This window comes from Petaurus breviceps, unplaced genomic scaffold, assembly GCF_028583685.1.
Source record: "Petaurus breviceps papuanus isolate PSGF00001 unplaced genomic scaffold, PetGlider_PUasm1.0 164, whole genome shotgun sequence".
NCBI classification, from domain to species: Eukaryota; Metazoa; Chordata; class Mammalia; order Diprotodontia; family Petauridae; genus Petaurus; species Petaurus breviceps.
The window spans coordinates 10,048,452-10,074,737 of record NW_027185735.1 but is presented as its reverse complement, the minus strand read 5'-3'; the positions used below and the strand labels follow the sequence as shown (position 1 = coordinate 10,074,737).

Here is a 26,286-nt window from a genome sequence, read left to right as displayed (position 1 = left end):
TTAGTCAAGAATTCACACATTTTCAAATATTCATATGTTCAGTGAATATATACAAACTCTCAGATACTTGATAGAATTTTAAAATTTCCATTGGAATGCTGTTATTATGTAGATATAATGTATGGTTGTACCTGCATTGTCACAGAAAAGCATATTAAATGCAAAAATTTTAAATTCCAATGTCTTGGCAGAACAGAAAATCTTCATAAATGGCAGTAACTATGGTTGATTTTTGTCAAGGAAGACACTGTTATAGAATGTTTTTACAAGTAATAATATTAGGCATTTCTAATATTAAGCAAATCCCACTGAAATGTTTCCTCTTCTAAAAAAATTAGTTTAATGATTTTAAGAGCAAACTACTAGTTGTATATACATTACTTTTACTTTAACAAATGAACGCTAACAGTGGCATTATCTGGTATGCTACAATTATACAAGGCTCCAGGCAAAAGCAAAAAAATACAAACTATGAACTAGGACATAATCTGAAAAACTTTATCCAGGCTATCTCTGTGCTTCTGGATAAGAGTATACCTAAATTATCCTGTACAGATACTATCTATTTGATCCTTAAAAATCTTCCCATGGATCACATCTTCTGTCTAACCAGTATTTAGCTAAGTGAAAAACTGACATTTAACTACCTTAATCAAATCAAGAGATGGGCAAAGGTATTGTTTTACCTGGCATATTTCTTGGCTGGCAACTTTGATTAAATTAGCTAGATAAATACCAAATTTCTTTCACACTTTGTATCATACAATCTAGTCAATGAATTCTTATTATGTGGAAAGAAGAAATGTTCTAAATCAGTTTGTTATTCTTCCATAAATGAAGATCTTTAAGATCATGATGGTTTAGGATTATGTGACATATAAAACAATTCTATAAATTATCCGGGAAAGATCTGGGGGTTTTAGTGAATTTGCAAGCTCAATATCAGTCCATAGTATGATAGGCAACCTAGAAAGATAATGCAATCTTAGGCTGCCTTAAAAGAGGTGTAGTTTCTAAGAACAAGAGAACTGCTGTCTGTCTTCTGCCCTATATGGTATATTCAATTCTAGGAATCACCTTTCTGGAAGGCCATTGATTAGCTGGAAAGTACAAGCAGTGTGGTTGGAGGCTTCCTGTTCTTTGGGGGCTGATCGAAGGAAATGAGATACCACCATAGTTTATTCTTACACAATATCAATACTGGATATTGAATAGATATGGAGAATAGAAAACTTAAGTGAAACATTTTATCTACCTTCAGGCATTTAAAGAGACGTTCCATTGAAAAGGGATTGGATTTATTGTATTTCACTCCAGAGTACAAATGTAGGAATGGTGGATAGAAAAGCAAATTTAGGCTTGAGGTTTGGAAAAGCTTTCCAATTAGAGTTATTCAAAAGTGGAATGAGTTGTCTCAGGAAGTAAAGGGTTACCCCTTTCTTTGGAAGTGTTTCATGTACTTGTCAGGTATGATGCAGAAGAAATCAGTTTTTCAAGTATGGGTTGGATGGACTTTTCCAACTCCAAAATAGTGATACTATAATTCTGAGGCCTAATTATCCATGCAAGAAAACACAAATGGATGGAAAGCATGTAATATCCAAATGACACAGAGGTTGATATATCTAGAATAGATCCTAGGTGGGCCTAGAACTTGCATTTGGGAAAATGCAGAGCACTTTTAATGATCCCAAGATGCTTCCCAAAACAAAACTCCATGTTTTTTAATATCTATATTTTTCTAACTTTTCTCTATGGCATATAATATCATATCTCATACAACATCACACTAGATAAAGAATTTAATGTCCATGTGGCCCAAAGGGAAATGGAAACACATGAGATGGATTTAAGTAGGCTGACAAACATTTCCGATGATGACCTATGAACAAGAAATGAGCACAGGATATTACACAGGAAATGTATAACTGGAAAAGGAGGTAGCAGTAATAGTAATAATACCTAATATTTATATAGAACTTTAGAGTTTGCAAAACACTTTTCAAATATTATCTCAAAAGACAGAGATGATCCATGAGTACTAATAATGGGACCCACATAACATAAAGAAAACTTAGAGGAAAGCCTCCAGCACACTGAATAAATACTCAGTGCAGGACCCATGGGAGAACATAAGAATTACATAGACTAACAAGGCACGAATGGGTTAAATGAAGCATTACATAAAATTATTAAGAGCAGTTCTTACTTCTTCTCCTGAGAGTTGAAGAGATGGTTTTTTCTCTGTTTTTTTAAATTTAGCTAAACTTGTGGATTTTTCTGGAGAAATATTTTCATTTTTGTCCTTAGCTTTTGAAGCAGGAACTCCATAGAGTATTCTGTAATGAATTTTCAGAAATTAAACTAGTTTTTAAAATAATTGTTAATCTGACAATATGAACAAAATTCATTACTATTTCAAATATATGCAAAATTAGATGCAGTCAACTCTCCAATGTAGTAAAAAGATACATTCTAATAGTTATATTTGAATATCACTATAGAATATCTCAAAGTAAAGAGGCCTGAAGTTAAAGAGACAACACGGAAAAACACCTCAAACCAAACAAAGTCAGTCAAATCAATTAAGTAGAATAAGCAATAAGATACCATTCGATTAGGAAAAAAATTACATAGAGAAAGTATATTGCCCAGATTATGACAGTGGGCAATCCACTGAAGTTAGTCCACATCTGAAAGTAACAGATGAACCAGGTTCATGCTAAATAAAAGAAAAAAAGATTAGGATGCATTTGGGAGACTTAAAGTGTTTTTCAGTTGATCCCAAAGTGCTTCAAGCCACAAAAACCCATTTTAACATGGAACATTTTCCCAGTTAGGGCAGTGATTCAGAGAATGAACGAACAAACGAACGAATGAATGAAAAACATTTATTAAGCACTTATCAAAACACTACACTATGACTGCATATGTATAACCTACATCAAATTGCTTACCTTCTCAATGAGGAGGGAGAGAATTTAGAATTCAAAAATTTTTAAAACAAATGTTAAAAAAATTTTACATGTAATTGGAAAAAATAAAATATTTGAAGAAACTCCACTGTGATAAACACTGGCATATACAAAGAAAAAGAAAAGGCAGTCCCTTCCTCTAGAGGAGTCCACACTCTAATGAGAAAAATGTCAGAGGTTACAGTTGCAAGGTCCAGGGTTCCTTAGGGTGTAGTAACAAGGCAGACGGTAATAGATTTTCTTTCATTTCATTTGCATTAATAAAAATCTATCTATTTATAATGTTGAAGCATTCTACCATAGCAAGGACTTTGGTGGTGAGTACTTTTCCCTGCCCAGGTCTTCAGTAGCTAGGCTTTGTCAGTTTACAGCTCCACAATCTCTGTCTTCCCTGGATGATGGTTGCATGGGCTGGTCTTGAAATAGAGCCAGTGGTCTAGGGGCCACTGGTGCTCCTAAATTCTTGGGTTTATTTCCCCACTAGTGACACTTAGCTGGCCATCCCTGATGGCCAGGGATAGTGGTTCCCTTCTCTAAAGAGGCTGCTCCTCTGGACGATGGCTATGGGTGCCTGGGCTTGAGACAAGGCCAGTGCCTTAGGGAGGTTACTGTTATTCCATGGAGCATTTATGACCTCAAAACCAGTTTTTAGCACATTTTCCCTTTTGAAATTATTTTATATTGCATATTTATTATCTGCTTATATGCCTATGGTATCCCCAATAGTTCCTTGAAGTTAAGGGACTAGTTCATTTTTTTTCTTTGCATTCTTTGTGCCTAGAACAGTGCCTGGTACATAGTAAGCACATAATACATCCTTACTGACTGATTATGTGAGCACCAGGGCGCCTCTTTTTCACTATATGTGTGTGTGCATCTATGTGCATATGTATGTAGGTAGTCAGGTAAGGAACACTTTCTCTTACTCTTTTTATCCCCTCAATCAGTACATAGTGGAAGCTCCTTTCCAAATCCTGAGAGTTGTAAGAAAATGCATGTCTGCCTCAATCAGAAATATTTATGTGAAGGAAAACTAGCAGAGTGAAAAAATGCAACAGAGTAAATGAACAGGCACCAAAAAACCTCAAAAGGAATACAGCACCAGAAATTATTATAAAATGTCGTATTGTCTCAAAGTAGAGATTTGACAATATATATGTGATGGAGGTATTCAATGGGTGTGTAGAAATGAGCTTTTTTTTTTTTTTAATGTGATGAGGACTTAAAAAAAAAAAACACCTTAATATTAACTACATTACCACATGCTAACAGTGACATCTGGTGGCACTATATTATTTTACCACTTTAAAACTTACATTCAATCTTAACCTTATTCTGTTCTAAAGTTCTCTTTAAAAATAAGGGATGATAGTAGACCAAACATGGGTAAAAAGATATAAGATGAAGATTCTTAGAGGGTTATGATCTTGAATAAGTTCCAAATTAATATTAATATCTAAAATGAGATAATGCAAATTATGATTACATAAGATTTATTATATTAGAAAAGCGTTATCCAGCACTTCCATGCAAAGGCATAGTATAGACAGGGGATATAAGGAAAAATAGGACTTGGCTCTGCCTGAAGCTTACATTCTACTATAGATCCATGCATGGCACCCCCACATTACCCAATCTGTGGAGGCTAAAAAAGCCACCCTTTGTCAATTGTCCATATGTCATGGCTATCAAACCCTTCTCAGAAATATCTAATATGAAGAATTTTCCCTGGTTGACCATTTCCCTACTTATTCTAGTTGCCTTAATTTTGTTAAAGCCAATGGTTTTCAATTTTATGTAATTAAAATTATCTATTTTATCTTTTGCAATTACCTCTATCCCTTCTTCCTCATCAGTAGCTACAAAAGGCATATAATGAGCTCCTCTTCTAATTTCTTTAATGTTCTGATTTTTAATATTCAAGCTCACATGTCCATTTTGAATTTATTATGGAATATAGTATAAGATATTGTAAATTTAATTTCTGTGTCACTTTTCCATTTTCCCCAGAAGTTCTTGCCAAATAAGGAGTTCTTTCCTAACAATGTTTTTTTGTGTTTACTGAACATTGGGTTTTTATGTTCAATGAAATCTGATTTGTCTTTGCCTAGTCTGTTCCAGAGATCTGCTTTTTAAACTTTTTAACCAGCATAAAGCAGATGGAGGGCTGCTTTATAATATAATTTGTTGCCTGGAAGTGCTATTACTCCTTTTCCCCTAATTATTTCCCTAGATAGTCTAGATTTGTTGTTGTCCCAAATGAATTGTTATTTTAAAAGCCCTATACAGAAGACTTTTGGTAGTTTTATAGGCATAGCACCAAGTCTGTAAAATAACTTCAGAAGTATTTTCATTTTTCTTATATTGACAAGGCTCATCTATGAGCTGGGTTAAGCTGTGCCTGTCTATATAACCCTGAGTTATTTAAGTTCTTCTTTATTTCTTTAAGAAGCATGTTGTAATTATGTCTACATAGATATTGAGAATGATTTGATAAACTGACTCCTAGATATTGTATGCATTTGGGGGCTAATATGGATTGGACTTCCTTTTTTATTATTTTCTCCTGAATTTTGTTATTGCTATATAGAAATGTCGTTTATTTTTGTGGCTTAAATCTTTATTGAAGTTACTGCCTTATTTAGTTTCTTTGTGGATTCCTAGGACTTTTTAAGTAAACCATTATGTCATTATGAATTAGTGGATAGAGTGCTAAGCCTGAAGTCAGGAAGACCTGAGTTCAAATCTGTTCTCAGACACTTATTAGCTGTGTTACCCTGGTCAAATCATTTAACTTCTGTTCGCATCACTTTCATCAACTATAAAATGGGGAGATAATAATAGCACCTACTTCATAATGCTGCTGTGAAGATAAAAATGAGATTATATTTATGAAAGCACTAAGCACAATGCCTGGTAATAGTAAGTGCTACATAAAATGTGTGCTCCTTTCCCTTCCCTACATCCCACATTCATTAGCAAATAGGGATAGTTTTGTTTCCTCTTTGTCTTCATGCAACAGTAGATGCCGCATACACTGTGAATGGTTCTGTAGTGCTGGCAACCACCAGCAATAAATAATCATCACCACCCCTTCCTCTCTGTGCCCTTTGTTTCTGGATGTTTATCAGTCAAACCCTGGGACATTTAGGTCATTTCTCACCTATGACCCCTAAAAACCACATTGTTCCCTACTTTTCTGCTTGAGGGAGTTTTTATTAAATGACAAGTTAGGAGTAGAATCACAATCAGACCTAAATTATAAAGATTCCTAACATTTAGGCAGAAATTTGGTTCTCTGCTTTAATTTAAATTTATGTTTATGTCTACCTGTCCCCAGATAGGTATTTGGTTGTGGTAAAATAAAAGTTCACGGAAATGTCTGAGTAAAGAAGTCCTATTTTTCTTTCTTCTTTTTCCTACTATCTCTGTATTGACTATTATTTCTGGCTCAGTTGCTTAAATCCTCAGTGGGTTTTTGGAAGACGGGAGGGAAAAGTAGAAAATCTTAAACATTAAAGGAGAAATTGATAAATTGGAAACCATAGAAACTATAGAGCTGATAGTCAGAATTAAAAGCTAGTCCTCTGAAAAAAACTAAATTGATAAACTTGTAGCCAAGAAATTGGAAGGAAATAAAAAATAAGTGGATTGTGGTTGTTACCTTGTTTTCCCCCCTTATTTTTGTTTTCTTTTTTAAATGTATTGCTTTTCTAATTGAGGGATATAATTTTTCCTCTGAGAACTACTTTAGATCAACCTCAGAAATTCTGGCATGTTGTCTCATCGTTATTATGTTCTTTCATATTGTTATTATTTCTATGATAGTTTTTTTCCTCTTCAGCCACTTGCTATTTAGGATTTTGTTAATTCTCTATAGGAAATTAGTCAATAAAGAATTAGAAGAAAAATAAGAGTGAGAAAATATTTGTATCAAATATCATTAATATACAAAATACACTGGGAATTAACACAAATCATTAATAATAAGAAATGAATATTAAAAAGATTGTGTAGTTTTCACCCATACTTTAGCAAAGATACTATAAAGCAGAAATCATATTCACCAATGGTGGGAAAACAGGAACAGTAACATATTACTGGTGGATCTGTCAATTGGTCCAACCATTATAGAAACTAATTTTCAATTATGTGAAAAACGTCATTAAGGGGCGGCTAGGTGGCACAGTGAGTAAAGTGCTGGCCCTGGAGTCTGAAGGACCCGAGTTCCGGCCTCAGACACTTAACACCCACACACACAAAAAAGCTAGCCATGTAATCTTGGGCAAGTTACTTAACCCCAATTGCCCTCAAAAAGGCAAAAAAGAAAAAAAGAAAGAAAAGAAAAATGTCATTAAATTATTCATAGGCTTTGACTCAGAGATTTCATGTCTACCCAAATGTATACTGAAGGAAAGAAAGATCCCATATGTTATTACAATACATTCACTGCAACAATCTTTGTTGTAGGGGGAAAAATATCTGGAAACAAAGTGAATGTCCATTAATTGAAAAATAGGTAAATAAATTGTGGCATAATAATTTAATGGGATATAGTTATGCCAAAAAAGATGACAAATATGAAGAATTAAGAGAAATTTGGGAAGGTTTGTATAATCTTACACAAATCAAAATAATCAGAATCAAGATAACTGTATACATTGACTATAAAAATGTAAAGGAAAACAACTCTAAAACCATCGGAAGCTGGATCAACTTAATGAACAATCATGATTCCAGAGGTCTGGTGACGAAATACACTTCTGTCCCCTTAGTTAGAGAGGTGGTAGACAGAACAGTGGTACAAAATAAGACGTATGCTGTCAGATGTAGGCAGTGTATGAGTTTATTTGCTTAGCAGTACTTTTGCTAAAATGGTGGGTTCTACTGAGAATGTGGTATTGGTAAATGGAAGTAATATTTTTCAAAAGTATTGATAAAACATTTTAAATAAAATATGTAAATGCTTATTGAATTAAAAATTGAAAAGTGTACTGGAATAAATTTGGAAATAACTTTCCACAATTAATTAAGCTAAGAAGTAACTGCAATCAGGCTTGTTTTGGGAGTGTCTAGTCTAAATGGTCTGAAATGAAATATGTAAAGTCAAAATACTTGTATTAGCTACAAAGAAATGGTCATTTGTATAATACTATTTGTATTAAAACATTGCATCATGTCTAAAGGACAGTTCAACATGAAGGTTGTTTGGTAACATGGGATGATAAGACAGATCTGAAATATCCAAAGTCCTTCCCATGAGAATTTTTCAATATTTAGCAAAGACAAAACATTTAAATGCTGATTAGCTAATGATGATACAAATATTTTCCCAAAGAAGTTCATCAATAATGTGAATTCTAGAGTTTAAAACAACTATGAATCAGGAAACTGAAATATCCACTTTATGTCATCTTCATTACCTTTTAAAAATCCATTTAGCTACCTTTTCTTCAAATTCATTTTGTTGTTGTTTTCAAAGTTATAATTTATCATCATTCCTATTCCCACACATATATCATTAGAAAAAAAAAATAGATCCCTAGGAAGTTAGGTGATACAGTGGACAGAGTGCTGGGCTTGAAGCCAAAAAGTCCTGAGTTCAAATTCAACCTCAGAAGCTTAATAGCTGTGTAATCCTGGGCAAATCACTTGACCCCAGCAATTTCCTCAAAAGCAAAATAGGGATGATGATAGCACTTGTTCCCAGGGCTGTAGCATGGATCAAAATAGAGAATGTGTGCTTAGCACATAGTAGGTACTTAATAAATGTTTCCCCCCTATGCTCTTTTCCTATGGGCAAAACTAGAAAATTGCCCATTGCACTTCCAGAACTCCAGGATACTGTAATAAGAATGTAAATTTTGAAGATCTTCCCTGCCCCTAGGCTAATGTGCACCTGAAGCCTGGGGTGAGAGACTTGTTTTTCAGTAGATACTTCTTGATTGGCCAGTAAGTCAATAAGGTTGTTACATTCTCTGAGCCAGGAGAAGGCTATATAAGCCCTGATGTGTAGCTTTGTTTTGGGACTCACTTTGAGAAGTATTCTGTGATTTGATCTGAATTCTGGGAAGCCGTTGTTGAGAGTCCCCCGGCTTTGAAAAACCCAGAATGTGGAAACCCAGATGTTGACTGGGTATGGATGTAATGGTTGGATAGTTTGGAAATCTGTCTACTTGATGTTTCTGTCTTGATAATTATGCCTGTATATTTTGAGCTTCAGGGTGCTGACCTTTTCTCCTGAACAAGGTAAACGATATATGTCTGACTGATTAAAGTAAGCTTGTTAACCCATTTTGAGTTGCTTTCCTTTAACAAAGCAGATCCAAGAACCTGTGTGAGCAGGCACCCTGGGGACACTGGGGTGCTTGCTGCAACAGATACCAAAAGAATGCTGGTCAAAAGGTCAAGTGATACTGATTTTTCTATGGGGTGCTCAGACTTTGATGTGCCTTACACAAGGCCTTATCTTCTCCCCCAGCTTTCTACTGCTTTCATTTATAGTTCACAGTAATAATGACAGAGAATAGGCAGGTCAATCTTCATGAACAAACTAGATAAAGCAAAATGTGAGCACAAAAATGAGTCTCTCTGGAAGCTAGTACTAAATTGAAACGAGTTAATCCAACTTCCAAAGAAAAGTGATTTATATTGACAATATTTTTAAACCTAATGCCTTAGAATATGAGAAATTCATACTTGTTTTCTTCTTTTTCATCTCTAACATAATCATCTGTAGAGTCTCTTCTGTCACTTTTAAGAAAAGTATCATGGCCCGTTTTGTTTATAGTGTGATATATTCTAGAAGCTAATTGTAAATCAGTAGGCAACACAAATTCTGGAGCAGCGGTACATAGCTTATGAAGGGTATGAGTAGACCGCTGGTGCGGAATCCTAGAAAAGAAAAAGAAAATATGTCAGTCTATTTTGGCATTTTATGATCTACAATGAAATAAAATACTAATTTATATTAATAAATAGTTTGGAGTGATAATGGGTTAAAAAATGTAGGAGGTTAGATTTTAAATATTAGTAAAGATACTTAATACATATAATATCACAGCCAGAAGCTTTACCCCACCAACGTGAGGTTTAGGGTTATGTGAAAGTTAATTCAAGATAATCTAAAAAGTAAAAATGATTTTGGCTAAAATACCCTGATTATTCTTTTTAGATTGTTCCCAAGTGATCAGAAAGTTAGATGACTTTCTTTTTTAATGATTTTATAGACATCATCTAAGGGGCTGTTTTGTTGTTGTTTTAAGAAATGAAAATTTATACAGAATTATTAAATTTGAATTACAGTTTTAAACAGGGATATGCATTTTATACATGTGAATTAAGATCATCATAGCTAATTATTTTGCTATGTAAAACAAAGAGAATTTTCAACTAAGCATATTTCCATCTATACAGTGGCTGTTCCTCAAAGTGCCAAAAGATGGGCCAATGGCATCATTTTATAGTTATATAATACGGAAACAGCATGGTGTAGTGGCAACTCCTGTGACACAGTCAAGAAGACCTGGGTTGGAAACCTATCTACACCTACTAGTTGTATGATCCACCAATAACTAACTCTGTTTGCCTCTCTAGGCCTCCCTTTCCTAATCTTCAAAGGGGGGAATGATAACACTTGAAGTACCAGCTTGACAGGGGAGCTGTAAGAAGAGAAAGAGATAATGAATTTAAAGCGATTTGGAAATTGTAAAACAAACTGCACAATTATCAGCTATGATTATGATTATATGCTGAAAGAGATCCTCTAAAAATGACATTTTGCTCTACCAAATAAAATGCTTTTAAAAAAATAACCAACAATGAGTACAATGAAATCTTTTATTCACTACAACTTTTAGTCAAATGTGTAATCATAAAGATGTAGTCATCTGTGGAATATTGCTTTCCAACCCTGCCTGTTCCCTACTATTTTCATCAAAGATGCTCTCTATGTGTAAATTAATCTCTTAAAATTTTCCCAGAATCAAAAGAAAGCCTCTAGGGTCAGTAGTTTCTGATGCTTTCCCAGTCACCTTTTTTCAATCCAAGGTCCAAGACTTTTGTCATGACTTTTGTATTTCCCCCTACTTCCAAACATCTCATAAATTAAACCCTGAAGACTCTCACAAAATTGTGTCACTTTCAACTGAGAGGTCCTCTATGTACACTAAGCCTAAAGCAGATACTTTTCCCATTCTGATTCTCTTGAATACTACTTCTACCATTTGGAAACACAGGTAGACTGTCAGATCTATGGAGAGGGAAAGACTTTATGACAAAACAAGAGTTAGAGAGCACTATAAAATGCAAAATGGATAATTTTGATTACATTAAATTGAAAAGCTTCTGTGCAAATAAAGCCAATGTCACCAAGATTAAGAGGGAAGTGGAAAATTGGGAAAGAATTTTTACAACCAATGTCTCTGATAAAGGCCTCATTTCTAAAATATACAAAGAACTGAGTCAAATGTATAAGAATACAAGCTACTCCCCAATTGACAAATGGTCAAAGGATATGAAAGGGCAGTTCTCAGAAGATGAAATTAAAGACATTTATAAGCATATAAAAATGTTCTAAATCACTAGTGATTAGAGAAGTGCAAATCAAAACAGCTCTTAGGTACCACATCTCACCAGCCAGATTGGCTAAGATGACAAAACAGGAAAATGATAAATGCTGGAGAGGATGTGGAAAAATTGGAACACTAATGCATTGTTGGTGGAGTTGTTAACTGATCCAGCCATTCTGGAGAGCAATCTGGAACTATGCCCAAAGGGCTATAAATAAGTGCATACCCTTTGTCCCAGCAATACCACTTCTAGAGTTATGTCCCAAAGAGATCAGAGAAGTGGGAGGAGGACCCGTATGTACAAAAATATTTATAGCAGCTCTTTTTATGGTGGCAAAGAATTGGAAATCAAGGGGATGCCCATCAATTGGGGAATGGCTGAACAAGTTGTGGTATATGAATGTAATGGAATACTACTGTGCTATAAGAAATGAGGAGCAGACGGATTTCATGATAACCTGGACTTACATAAACTGATGCTGAGCAAGAAGAGCAGAACCAGGAGAAATCTCTACACAATCACAGATACAACACTTGTGTGATGACTAACTTCAATAGACTTGGCTTCTCTCAGCAATGTAAGGTTATAAGACAACTCCAAAAGACTCATGATGGAAAGAGATACTCACATCCAGAGAAAGAGATGTGGAGTCTGAATGCAAATTTATTTATCCAGTACACACACACACACACACACACACACAGAGTTCATATTCAGTTTGTTCATAGTTGTTTGTATGTTAATTCTCTATCACCTCCCTCTCATTTTTTTTGTCTTTCCTTATATCCCCAATACTTAGCACTGTACATGGAACACAGTAGGAGTTTAGTAAATGCTTAGTAACTTGGCATTCAAAGGAGGATGCTGAACTGTAATCTTTCTCCAGAGTATGCTATATCAGGGAATATAGACTGTTTTAAACCATCATTCTAGTAATTCCACATACTTCAAAGGAGACTCTGTGAGCCTATAGAATAGCATCCAGAGTGTGAGAACCAGATGTTTTCCTCTAGAAGGTCTAGGGCCCAAATTCTCTACTTGGAGACCCTTGACTGATGGTCACTCACAAGGCAATTCTCAAAACCAATTCTATCCAGAAAACATCCCTTCTCTGTCACAAGGCTAGATCATGCTGCCCAGGAGATTGAAAATCCACTCCTACTCGACTCAGAAGGTTGTGGTTCAAGAATAGTATGGTAGAACTCTCAGCTGTGAGTTTTTTCTGTTGTGTTTCTTCTTTAAGTCATTATTATTGCTCTTAATAGGAGCAGAGAGAGCAAAATCTGCTCCCTTACCTCTTGCTACATTTTGGAAGAAGACACAAAGGAAGGGGCAAAGAACAAGTCCTCAAGAGGTCATTAACTAAAATTATTTTTATGGCTATCCAAATACATGTAAAGATAGTTTTCAACATTAATTTTGGAAAATTTTGAGTTCCAAATTTTTCTCCCCCCCTTCCCAAGACAATGAGCAATTTGATATAGATTATACATGTACAATCATGTTGAACACATTTCCACATTAGTCATGTTGTAAAAGAAGAATCAGAACAAAAGGGAAAAAAGGAAAAAACAAATAAAAAATAACCAAAAAAAGTGAAAATAATATTCTTCAATCTGTATTGACTCCATTGTTCTTTCTCTGGATGTGGTTAGCATTTTCCATCACGAGTCTTTTGGAATTGTCTTGGATCATTGTATTGCTGAGAAGAGCTAAATATATCATAGTTAATCACTGCACAATGTTGCTATTTCTGTGTACAATGGTTTTGCTCACTTCACTCAGCATCAGTTGATGTAAGTCTTTCCAGATTTTCCTGAAATCCACCTGCTCACCATTTCTTATAGAACAATAGTAGCCCACAACTTGTTCAGCTATTTCCCAATTGATGGGCATCCCCTGAATTTCCAATTCTTTGCCACCACAAAAAGAGCTACTATAAATATTTTTATACATATGGGTCCTTTTCCCCTTTTTATGATCTCTTTGGGATACAGACCTAGTGGTGTTATTGCTGGATCAAAGGGTATGGCACAGTTTGATTACCCTCTGGACATAGTTCAAAGTTGTTCTCCAGAATGGTTGGATCAGTTCACAACTCTACCAACAATGCATTAGTGTTCCAATTTTTCCACATCTCCAACATTTATCATTTTCCTTTTCTGTCATATTAGCCAATCTGATAAGTGTGAGGTGGTGCTCCAGAGTTTTTTGATTTGCATTTCTCTAATCAAGTGATTTAGAACATTTTTTCATATTATTTTAGATAGCTTTAATTTCGTCCTTTGAAAACTACCTGTTCATGTCCTCTGACCTTTTATCAACTAGGAAATTATATATATATTCTTATAAATTTGACTCAGTTCTCTACATATTTTAGAAATGAGGCATGGTTACCTTTTATAAGTACTTATCATGTGCTCTGCAATAAAGGATGACCAAACATCCCAAGAAATACTGGATCTTATTGTCTTTGGACATATGAAAAACCAACTCTTTTATTTATGTCTCCAAGGAGAACCTGTGAGCCATTTTTCTGTTTAGATGCATCTTCCTCATCCCTATGTTTTGTTTATAAGAAGAATGTCAAGATTGGTGCAATTCAGTTCTTCCAAGAATATGCCCACTATATTTTCATTGGACAAGCATTTGAAACAAGGCTTCTTTAAACTTTTGCCACTCACAACCCCTTCAGCACTTCTTAAAGTGTGGATTATGACCCTGACCCACAGTTTAAGAAGCACTGATTTACAGTACTAACGGCTAAGTTAAAGTCTGTAAGTGTTCTAAAAACTTTATCCTCTGCCACTATTTCTGCAGAAAAAGAAGGGGCCACACTGGAGATCATTTTGGATTTTTCTTTGTTTTATGAATTGCCATGACCAAATAATTTAACATTCATGTTTAGGCTAGTCTTCCAAAAGGAGACTCAGTCTCGTATAAACCATACTCTATGCCTTTCCATCATGGTACAATCTTCCAGAATTTGTACTTTGTTTTTGAGAGCTCAAGATCATCTTTATGCCACAAAGAGGCACTGAACTGGGGCAGCCAGGTAGCACAGCGAGTAAGAGCACCGGCCCCAGTGTCGGGATGACCTGAGGATTGAATCCGGGCTCATACACTTAGCACCACACCCAGAAATAACTGGCTGTGTAACCCTGAGCAAGTTACTTAACCCCAATTGCTTTAAAAAAAAAAAAAGAGGCACTGAAGTAGTACTCAACAGAAGAGATACACTCACTTGTCTGCCACTGGTTTATTTCTACCTTCTAAAAGTATTTCAGTTCCAGTCACCCATGTTTTTTATTCTCTCCTCCAATATCATCAATGATTTTTAATATCCTTCATAGTCCTTTGCCCTCCTTGATTTCGTTGATTTCCATCTCTATTCCATATCAGCCAAACATCAATGCAGTCAGTCACACCCTGGACCTAATCATCTCAAAGCATTGCTTCACTTTCACCATTTTAAATTTGGTTTTCCTCCTCTCTGATCACATCTTCATTACTTACTTTTTACTCTTACACTCACTTATACACACAAAAATTATGTGTAATTTCCAATGACCTTTACAATCCTTCCCACTTTATACAACCTTTTAACTTCCTCCTAGTTTCATGGACTCCTCCCCAAGCCAATCTTAAATTATTTTACCCCAATTATCCACTCTCCACCACTTTAAACTCCTTCAAATGAGCATAACCCATGTGTACTTAAATCTGGATCATTCCTCCCATTTGTTTTTTCCCCCAATCTGTTTCCAAGCCAACAAGGCATGGATAGAGAAAGAACCATACGAACCTGATTATAATTTAATTATTATAATTTATTATTATAATTTAATTATGATAATTTATTATTATAATTTAATGAATATTTAATTTTATATTAATTTATCATACATAATAATTAATTTATAATTATTTTAATTTAATTGTCTCTAACTTCAAATTGACCCTTAATTTTGCTCAGTAATATGTACATTCATATTATATGTCCTCATAGGTTGTTTTTTCAAAATTGTTATTTAAAATCTTTCCCCTTTTTTCAATCCCCAAGTTTCACTTCAACTCCTATCACAGAGAAGGGCCTTTCTCCCCTTCTCAAATACCGAAATGGAGCTGAAATTTCTTCAATTCATGAATTCCCTTCAATGATCCATCTATAATCTATCCATGTTTTCCCCTTCTATGTGACTCATTCATGCCCTTCACAAATTTCATCAAAGGGAATCTATCCAGCAAACCTGAGTCCTCCCTTTATCTTTTACCAACATCATAAGGGTATCAGTGGAGCACTCAACAACTATGGGTCCCAATCACTGTCCCTTCTTTAGCTGTCTGTCCCACATTAAGATGCATACTGGGGCGGGGGAGGAGGCAGCTAGGTGGTGCAGTCAATAGAGCACTGGCCCTGGAGTCAGGAGGACAGTTCAAATCTGTCCTCAGACACTTAACACTTACTAGCCATGTGACCTTGGGGAAGTCAACCCCAACTGCCCTGCTTTCCCCCCTGTAAAAAAAGAAAAAAATGCATGTTTAAATCTGGGCAATAGAAATTATTCATCTGTTTGACCTTTTGTGTGTAGATGGACAGGCCACATTCTTTTGAATAATTCCAGATCTCTTCCAGAAGGGTCAGTAATGGTTTGAGGCTAGAAGCAAAAAATACAATTTTATCTACAAACAGGAACAGCTGGAGGACCTCACTATTAACAGGAAGTCTCTCTTTGACCTGGACTATGCATTAGATCTCCACCATCGCCATAGCAAATGCTTCAACAAGTAGACATTTCCCTGATTCATGCCTCACCTGTCAACTATTATCAGCAGGTTATTGAACAAGATAATTTCTGTCATTTCTTCTAAGGAATCCTGAATGATATTAATACATGTATGGAAGACAGCTCATTGTAAAAGAGCCTATAAAGTAATGTTTTGTTCTCCCCAGTATAAAGTTAAAAAATAAGCACTTCTTATATTTTCTTACATCTTTCAGTCATTTGTGAGATGGTAAAGATGTGACCCATTACTGAATATCATTTACAAAGGTCTCTACGTTTTCTACCAATACCTTCATCAAAGATGATCTCAATTCACATAGAAATGATCCTCATCAAGATTATATATAGATGGGAAAATAGGTACATATCTAGGCAGTTGACATTTTTAAGTCATAATTTGGGGGTGTCAATCACTTATATTTTTGCTTTGGTAAATTTTAATGAGTTTTATTTCATTTTAGAATTCTGAACTTAATAAATACCAAATAAAATGAGCATTTCCATATACACTGTAGAATAGGAGAGGATTATGCATAAAATTGAGAATATCATGTAGAACTGAATATATAATAAATTCAGTAAGCAATTCACAGGTTCATAACTTTTTGGTGATTCATCCTGGGCTTCTTTTTCTTCTCTTCCAATTTTGTGTGGTGGAAATTGGAGAAAACCATATCATTAACCACTGTGCCCTCCACCATACCTCTATAATTAAAAAAGGAAAACAAAACTGATCTAAAACACGGTTAAGCAAAACAAATTCTCACATTATCCATGTGCAAAAATGTATTATTTCAATTTGTATCTTGAGTCCTCTGTGTCAGGAGATGTGTAGCACACCTCATCATCTGTCCTTTAGAATCATGACTGGTCATTACATTGATTAGAGTTCATTAGTCTTTCAAAGTTATCTTTGGTATTCTTGTATTAATCATTTTGCTATTTCTTCTCACTCTATTCTGTATCAGTCCATACAAGTTTTTCTTGGATTCTCTGAAACCATCTCTTTTATTATTTCTTATAGCTCAATATTCTATTCCATTCATATACCATAATTTGCTCAGATATTCCTCAATTACTGGGCAATCCATTAGTTTCTAGGATTTTGCTACTACCAAAAAAAGTTGTTATAAAATTTTTTTTGCATATTTGGGTCTTTTCCCTATTTCTTTGAGCACTTGGTAGTACAGGTCTGGTGTATGGCTGGATCAGAGACTGAGCTCTTCTGTGTTTTTTAAGACAGTTCAAAATTACTTTCCAGAATTGTTGGATCAATTCACAGCTTTACCAACAGTGGATTAATGTGTGTCTTTCCAACTTTTTTTTTCATTTTCCCTTCTTGTCATCTTTGCCAATCTGATGGTATGAGTTGGAATCTTAGAATTGCTTTAATTTTCATTTCCATACTTCTTAGTGATTTGGAATATTTTTTCATATGGCTATTGGTAGCTTGTATTTCTTCCTCTAAGAACTGCCTGTTCATATTCTTTACTTATATAATGAAATCGGTTCCTTATCCATCTTGGAAATGAATTATTTGTCAAAGAAGTTGTTTCAGAGATATATTTCCAATAAATTGTTTCCCCTTTACAATTAACTTCATTGGTTTTTGTTTGTGCAAAAATTTTTAAATTATTATTTAATTAAAAGTTTTCCTATTTATCCTCTGAGATTCTCTCTGTCCCTTGTTTAGTCATCAACTCCTTCTCTATCCTCTCTAAGTCCCAAAAGGTAATTTATTCCTTGTTTTTTTAATTTGTTAATTATTTTACCTTTTATATCTAGATCATAAATCCATTTGAATCTTGCACTGGCCATCTACTACATGTGCAATGTATGCCTTCCTCTACCTCAACCTCATAAAGCCCTTCTCTTCCTTTAATTTGCAGCTCAAGCACTATCTTCTGTATGAACAGCCTTTCCCAATTCTCCCAGTTTCTAGTGCTCTCCCACCTACCTTGTATTTACTTACTTTGTCTATCTTTATATTTATGCTGTATATGTTTTTATATGTGCTTGTTGCCTCTCCTGTTAGAATGTAAGCCTTTGTATAGTAGGAATTGTTTTATTATTCTGTATTGGTATTCCTAAGTAAGATTCAAAAGAAGGAAGATGAACCAATATGCCAAGCCAAGAGTTCAAGACACCCTGTCAGTCAGTGGTTTTTAGTATTCAGTGAGTCAGTCAATAAGCATTTATTAAATACTTAATATGGGCCAAGCACCTACTAAGCACTGAGAATACAAATATAAGGAGAAATAAAGACAGGTTCTGGCCTCATGGAGCTTACATTCTAATGAGGGAAGACAAAACATAAAAAGAAGCTAAAAGGGGTAAGGAGTAGGGGACAAGGTACCAAGGGAGAGGGGTATGGTAGAGTAAATTCAAAGGGCTTAGAGAGGATATGGCTACTCTGAGCACCTTCCTTAAATGTAAGTTCTGGGCAGAACCATCCAAACAGAGGGAGGGTCCACATGGGAGGAGCATACTTCCAATGTGTGAATTCAAGGGCTGACGTGATACTTCAGTATAAAGAGCTGGAGCAAGGTCAAAGAAGTTTTTAGAGCAACTTGGAGTGATTATTACCAGATGCATATGACAGATGAATACAAAAAATGACTATTTTCATGTTTCCAGCTGTATCTTACCCCTAGGTATCACAGGAGTACCTGTGACTTTCTAGAGATTGAAGAACATGAACACCTTGATGACATCATTCCAAACAGAAAAAACAAGCAGAAAGACTGATGAAAATGTTAAATTTTCTAGAGGAAAGTGGCTTAAGTTCTCCATTGATTAAAAAAACATGTTTTGTAGAGCCTCTGTCAAGTATGTGGGTCACACTGTGTCTCAAAAGATGTGAGTACAGCCCCAGAAAAAAAAATAGAAGCACTCAGTTTGGCAACACTAAAAGGATTTTAAAGATCTAAGCTCTTTTCTAGAATTTGGCAATTATTATGAAAAAAATTGCTTAAAACTATGCTATTACTTCTTAAAATGCTGAATGACTTCATTGTGGAATATATGATTGAGGAGGCACAGAAACAGAAAAATGACAGACACAGAAATGACTTAAAACCAATGCAGGGCAAATCTTTTGTTTTACATCCAAATGTTAGCCTTGGAGGGCTTGATAATCATATGAAAGCAACTGCATTTTCCATGAGATGCTTGAGCAACATTGAAACCTATTAGCCCCTTCACAAGCTAGGGTAATTCATTTCACCAAGAAGTTCAAAGACTGTGCATATGGAGCAAAGTTTCAAGTGAGGACTACCTCTTTCCAGAGATGTATGGAAGCATTGAGAAACTATGATTTTTATCATTTTTATCATTCAAGGAACACTAACATAGGTTGTAAATGCCCTTCATAGAAGTCTGTGGGATGTTGAAGCTATGGTGATAGTGAAAGAAGGACTAGTTGTGAGCTGATCCAAGCATTCTGGAGAGCAATTTGGAACTATGGCCAAATGGCCATAAAAATGTACAATACCATTTGACCCAGCAATACCACTCTAGGTCTGTATCCCAAAGAGATCATAAAAATGGGAAAAGGACCCACATGTACAAAAATATTTATAGCAACTGTTTTTGTGGTGACCAAGAACTGGAAATTGAGAGGATGCCCATCAATTGGGGAATGGATTAAGAAGTTGTGGTATATGAATGTAACAGAATACTATTGTGCCATAAGAAGTGATGAGCAGGCAGACTTCAGAAAAACCTGGAAAGACTTACATGAACTGATGTTGAATGAAGTGAGAAGAACCAGGAGAACGTTGTACACAGGAACAGTCACAGTATGTGATCAATGACTTTGATAAACTTAGCCCTTCTCAGCAATGCAAGGAGCTAAAATAATTCCAAAGGACTCATGATAGAAAATGCATCCACATCCAGAGAAAGAACTATGAAGTTTGAATACAGAGCGAAGCAGACTATTTCCTTTTTTGTTTTGTTTTGTTTTCTTCCTCATGGTTCTTCCCATTCGTTCTGATTTTTCTATACAACATGACTATTATGAAAATATGTTTAATAGGAACATATATGTAGAGATCATATAGGCTCTGTACAGCCTATATCAGACACATGCTATCTTGGGGAAGGGAGCGGTGAGGGAGGGGGAGAAAATTTAAAACTTATGGAAGTGAATGTTGAAAATTAAAAATAAATTAATTTTTTTTAAAAGGAAGAAGAGCTGAAAGCTATATATGTCAATACCCAAGAAGCTGGATCATAAGCAGATGGTAAGACAGCTTAAAGTATGGGACTTCCACTACAGAGTATGTCAGCACCTTTTCAAACAAAAGGAAGTTTACTCAGCTATAGCACAGAAGGAAACAAACATTTAATATTAAGCATCTACAACATGCCAAGCACTATGTTAAGTGCTATACAAATATATCATCTGATTTGCACAACAACCTTGTGAGGTAGGTGCTATTACTAAACCCATTTTACAGTTGAGGAAACTGAGGCAGACTGAAGTTAAGTGGTCCAGGGTCATACAGCTAGTAACTGTGTGAGGCCAAATTTGAACCCAAGTCTTCCAGACTCCAGACCCAGCACGTTATCCTCTGTGCTACCTAGTTGTCTCTTGACAATCATACAGCACTTAGTTCAAGCAGATGTAGTTCTTCACCTCAATTCACATTGCCTTCATGAGAAAACCTTCTGGTTAGCAGGAAAGGATTTGGTGAATCCCATAGCTTTGGGACATCTCTCAGCTCTAAAGCCTCTACTCCACATGGATGAACCTCTTTCACACCTTTATATCACTGGGAAGCCATGTCAATATTCAAGCCTTTGTCACCTGAACCAATCAAATCTCAAGGACAGTCTCAATACCTTTAACTACCCCAACATGTTTATCATGAGTTATCAAAAGATAATATTGCAAGTCTCTTTCTTCAGGCTCAGAACTTGGCAGAATTCTCTCTCCATTCCTCATGTTGAAAGTTACCAAATTTCTTTGTATCTTTCTTCATAATATCTCTTAGATTCATTCCTTATTATCCATATCAATACATTGTTGCTGTTTGTCCTTCATTTTCTAAAAGGACCAATGACATCAAGGAGTGACACCTGGACTCACATGTGAATTGGATTTAAGTGAGGCAGAGTTGTGCAAAATCATCAACTTCACTCCCCCTTCCTGAGTCACTGAAGTACAGTGGTAGGACAGAAGTCAAGATGAATGGGGATGACCCAGGATGCCGTGGATGACCTTGGTGTCTTTGATTGATGCCTGACCAAGCTCTAAGCCCTCCACAGCTCGTGCTTCAACTGTTTTCATGGGTGTTGGAACATACTGTTGTCACCCACCCATTCTACTGGGTAAAGTCTTCACATGCTTAGGGTAGACATCCCCCTAATTTACTGACAGGTTTTAGGCTTATTGGTTACCCTAAATCAGGTTTAGGGGTGTAGGGAGTGTTCAGGGAGAACCAGTACCTCTGGCAGGAGGCCCTGCCAAGCCTTTTGCTGGACTGTTCATCCACCTTTCATGTTCACCTTCACCCAACTCTCAACTGTAGTTCCAAGAAGCTGTAGCACATGCAGTGGCCACACCCAGTAATCCATCTCAGCAGATGGGCTAAATCTCAATAGATATCAACCCATGGAAGGCCTTCATCACCCCATGCTTGGATTATTATAATTGGCTTTTCATTGGTGTTCCTGGATCCTGTCTCTTCCCTCATCAATTCATCCTCAATCATTGAGAAAAATGTTCAGATCAGAGAGGAAATGTCCAATCCTGGGTTTGCCCTTATATTGTATCTCATAATTCACCTAGTAATACTTGTTGGTTAACATCTTAGCATAGATTCATTTGCAATGTGACCATGAGCTGAGAGGGCAGAGCTCTATAGGAATGGGAACCAGGATAGATTAAATTTTTTACAACAGGGAGAAAAAATAGGTATAATTGGAGCATGGTTGTTAACCTGGAAGAGGAGGAGTAGAGAGTTCGAGGCTCTGGGCAGCATGAATTTGGCTAGTATTTAAGAAAGTGATATAAGGGAGAGGGTAACAGTACTCTGAAGACAAACAACATCTACTTTATGATTTTGCTAAGGGCTTGATGTGGTTATGGGCACAAATATACTATATTTTCTATATATTATTCCACAATAAAACCCAAACTCCCTTTCTCTCCTGATTATATTGATAATTTATATGGTAGCAAAGGATCCTTCCTCAATCAATGATTTTATTATTAGTGTTAATTATAGAAAATAATTTTGACTACCAGAATAGTCACTGATGAGAGAGGTTTAACATAAATTTGGTTAAAGAAAAAGTGGAAGCAATTGTCTGGAATACTAATAAAACAGGAAAGAAAAAAAAAAGCTTTTATTTCTACAGATCTCATTCTTATTCCTACACGGGAAGAGTTTAATTGATTTTAAAAATGAAAATAATACTGCACATCAATAAACTCTACAAATATTTTTGGTATGCTCCAAGAAAAGCTATATGTTTTTACAGCATAGTCTCTTTAAATAGACTATTTATCATTCCTTGAAAAACTAAGACAAATACACATACACACATATACACACAAAACAGTTCTGTGTGTGGTCACACTACTTTACTTAATTCACTAAGTGCAGGTGTGTGGTTTTATTTTTTATCATGAAATTTCTGCACCATTGATAATCTGACAGTAACTATTTATTGAAGGCAAAATACTCTTTGTCTACTGTCACTATTTGTTTTAATATATAATCTTGTTAACTAAATGAACTTAAAGCAATGCAGATAAGCATTGGCATGTACAGGGTCACTTAGATGCCAATTTGTTTCATAAACTTTGGAATTCTTTTACCATGAGTAGACTCTCAGCTAGTTAATTGTGAGCAATATCCGTTTACAAACTTTAGGTCTGCCATAAAAAGGCTCTCTCCCAGATCCAGTACACCTTTCAGAGCCCTCAGCAACAACAAAAGCTAATAATTAAAGCTTCTTTAAGCCCTCATAAAGAGTGAAATGAAGAAGAATCTAAAATAAACATTGTCATAAAAAGCACATTGACAAAACTAAGTAAATGAGAGCTTCCACAAAATGACTGGCAGAAGACAAAGCCTATACTTGTAAATATATACTTATCACATTATTATTATATTAAGTATTTAGCTTACAATACACTAAGATGACATTTTGAGAAACTAAGACCTCAACAATACAAAATTACCACACTGCAACACCACCAACTTCTTTTTTTCTACCATAGTAACAACCAAGTTTCTTTAAAACAAAACAAAATCACATCACAATGGCTGATGATATTGAATTCAATGCTATTCTATTGGCTATTTCTTTAGTCCCTTTGGGTACTTTTACATTAGCAAAGTAAAGTGGACAGATAGAAAAGAAGTGGGTCTGTGAGATTAGACAGGCACTGGTAATGGAGCTGAATGACTGCTCTTCTAGAGTTTTTCATCCCTACCAATTTATGTGTATATAGTTTCTAAATCACTTGCTTTATTTTTCTATAAGAAGGCTCCCTGTGTATCTCCATTCCCAATGATAATTTAAAAAAAACTTTTCCTAAGACATTTTTAAAATAATGAATTTAAAATTTAAATTACTTTGAAGTTGTTTTGGGAATTTGTGAGGCCTCAGCATGGAATCTTCTTATTTGACATTTTGGTTTGGCTCTTGGGGATGCTGTAGCTGTCTTTCCTGTTATTTGCAAAGATTCTAAACTTGAAACCTAAAAAAAAAAGCACTGATAAGAAAACTAGTTGTTTGTTGTTGTCGGTTTTTTTTTAAGGGAAAAGCTGTATACAATCAGTCTTTAATTTTATTTCCACTTCTATGCAAAACATCAAAGGGGACTAAAATTTTCCTTATCAGTGAATATTTAGCTTCAAATCCACTGCTAGACTTTCAAATGTTATGAAATCATAAATTCAGAAAATCACAAATATTAAAGCTGAAAGAGAGCTCTGAGATTATTTAGTACAACCTCCTCTTTATATAGAGAAGGAAAGGGAGAGCCAAAGAGGATCTCGCTTTGAAATGCCCGCCAATGGTCACATAAAGTCGCTCTTTTGGTGTACAGAGCGTATAATGTTAGAGCCAGGACCAAGATTCAGATCTCCTATCTAAGTCTAGGTTTCTTTTTTTCATGAAACATGAAGACTACCATAACCATGACCTTTACCAAGTAAAAGTAGTAATACCATGTTTACTCACTTTGTCACCCTGGAGAAGTATGCATGGTGTATAGAATTGTAAACCCTAGGTTCAAATCCTGTCCCTTTCACCATCAATGACTCTGAACAAGTCAGTTCCCCTGATAAAGTAGTTGCTTCTTTGCATAGAGAAAGTTCCTCACCAAAATCCCCAAAATGGATAAAATCACAGATAAAAAAAAATCCACCCTTACCTATATTCCTTTTTTTTTTTCTTTTTGGATGGGAAAGGGCAGGGCAATTGGGGTTAAGTGATTTGCCCAAGGTCACATGGCTAGTAAGTGTTAATTAAGTGTCTGAGGCAAGATTTGAATTCAGGTCTTCCTGACTCTAGGGCTGGTGCTCTATTCACTGCACCACGTAGCCATCCCCCTTATCTATATTCCTAAAATCCACCCTATATCTGTATACCTATATTTTAAAAATGTATTTTTAAAAAACAATGGGTTGTTTCTTTAAAATTTCAAATTATTCTGAATCTCTGAAAAACTAACAAAATTGTTGATTTCAATCTCAAAGCATGATTTTTGGCACCTTAATGTAAATTCAAATAACATTTACAAATTTGTATGACTTTACAGGATTATTAATGACCAGGGGATAAAGTAAATAATCTATCTGCCTGACAAGGCTTTCATGAGTAGTATTGCCTTTTGCACAGTTGTAGGGATGGTTATATACTAATGTAGATGAAGTCCATTTTGGAGAGGATTTCCTGTTTCTCATCATTTTGGGGACCAGATCATAACAAAAGTAACAATAACATCTTACATTTATATAGTATCTTTTAGATTTACAAAGCAGTTTCCTTTCAAAATAGCTGTGTGAAGTAATCAGTTAGTCAACAAGCATTTATTAAGCAGTTAGTTTATGCCAAGCACTATGCTAAGTGCTAGGGATACAGAAAGAAAGGCAAAAACATGGTCCCCATCCTCAGGAAGCTTACATTCTAATGGAGGAGACAACATGCAAATAACTATGCACACACATATATATAGGAGGGAGAGGGGGAAGGAAGGGAGGGAAGGAAGGAGGGAGAGAGATGGGGGGGTAGAGAGAGAAAGTCAGAGAGAGGTAGGGAGGGAGAGAGAGAGACAGAGACAGACAGACAGAGGAGAGGGAGAGGGAGAGAGACACAGAGAGACAGACAGAGACAGAGAGAGGGAGAGAGACAGAGACAGAGACACAGAGAGACAGAGAGTAAGTAAATGGAATATAATTTTAGGAGAAAGGGCCTAGCAATTGGGGTAGGGAGAGAGAGGAAAGTCCTTCTGCAGAAGGTGAGATTTTAGTTGAGTCTTGAGGGATATCAGAAAAATTATTAGTCAGTATTGAGAAGAGATCATTCCAGGCATGAAGACGGTTGTACAAAGGCAGACACATATTAGGTCAAGTTTAATAAATGCTCATTGACTAACTGATTGATTGGATTGTGAGATGGGAGTGTCTTGTTTGAGGAACTGCAATTGCAAGTAGACCAGTATAGTAGGATTCAAAGAGCATGTGAAGGGGAGAATAGAGTATAGGTTATCTAGACCTTTAAAGGCCAAAAAGGAAATTATATTTAATAAAAGTATAAATAAAAGATAATTTAATGCGCATTAATAACTAGAAGGATCCAGAAAGACTGGAAAGTATAAAGAAAATGCTGGAAGTGAAACTTGAGCTGAGTGTTGGGGAAAACCAAGGATCCTAAGAGGTAAGAGGGAGGGAGTGTATTTCAAACATGGAGGACAGAGCCTAAGCAAA

At 35.5% G+C, this 26,286-nt stretch overlaps 1 protein-coding gene and 1 long non-coding RNA gene across 3 annotated transcripts in view; one reads left to right on the top strand and one right to left on the bottom strand.

Annotated features, from left to right (window-relative positions):
* The window catches only part of LOC138156841 (uncharacterized), a 362,694-nt gene that overhangs the window by 147,856 nt on the left and 188,552 nt on the right, over positions 1-26,286 (top strand). The window lies entirely within an intron of this gene.
* TTC6 (tetratricopeptide repeat domain 6) overlaps positions 7,807-26,286 on the bottom strand; it is a 64,949-nt gene continuing 46,469 nt past the window's right edge. The window contains exons 4-5 of one of the 2 annotated variants that reach the window (XM_069082302.1): positions 23,929-24,053; positions 7,807-9,869 (exon numbers count right to left, since the gene is read on the bottom strand). In XM_069082302.1, the coding sequence (XP_068938403.1) occupies positions 9,653-9,869; positions 23,929-24,053 (342 nt within the window). In that variant the 3' untranslated portion in view covers positions 7,807-9,652. The remainder of the gene's footprint in view (positions 9,870-23,928; positions 24,054-26,286) is intronic. The other variant, XM_069082303.1, reaches the window with a different exon arrangement.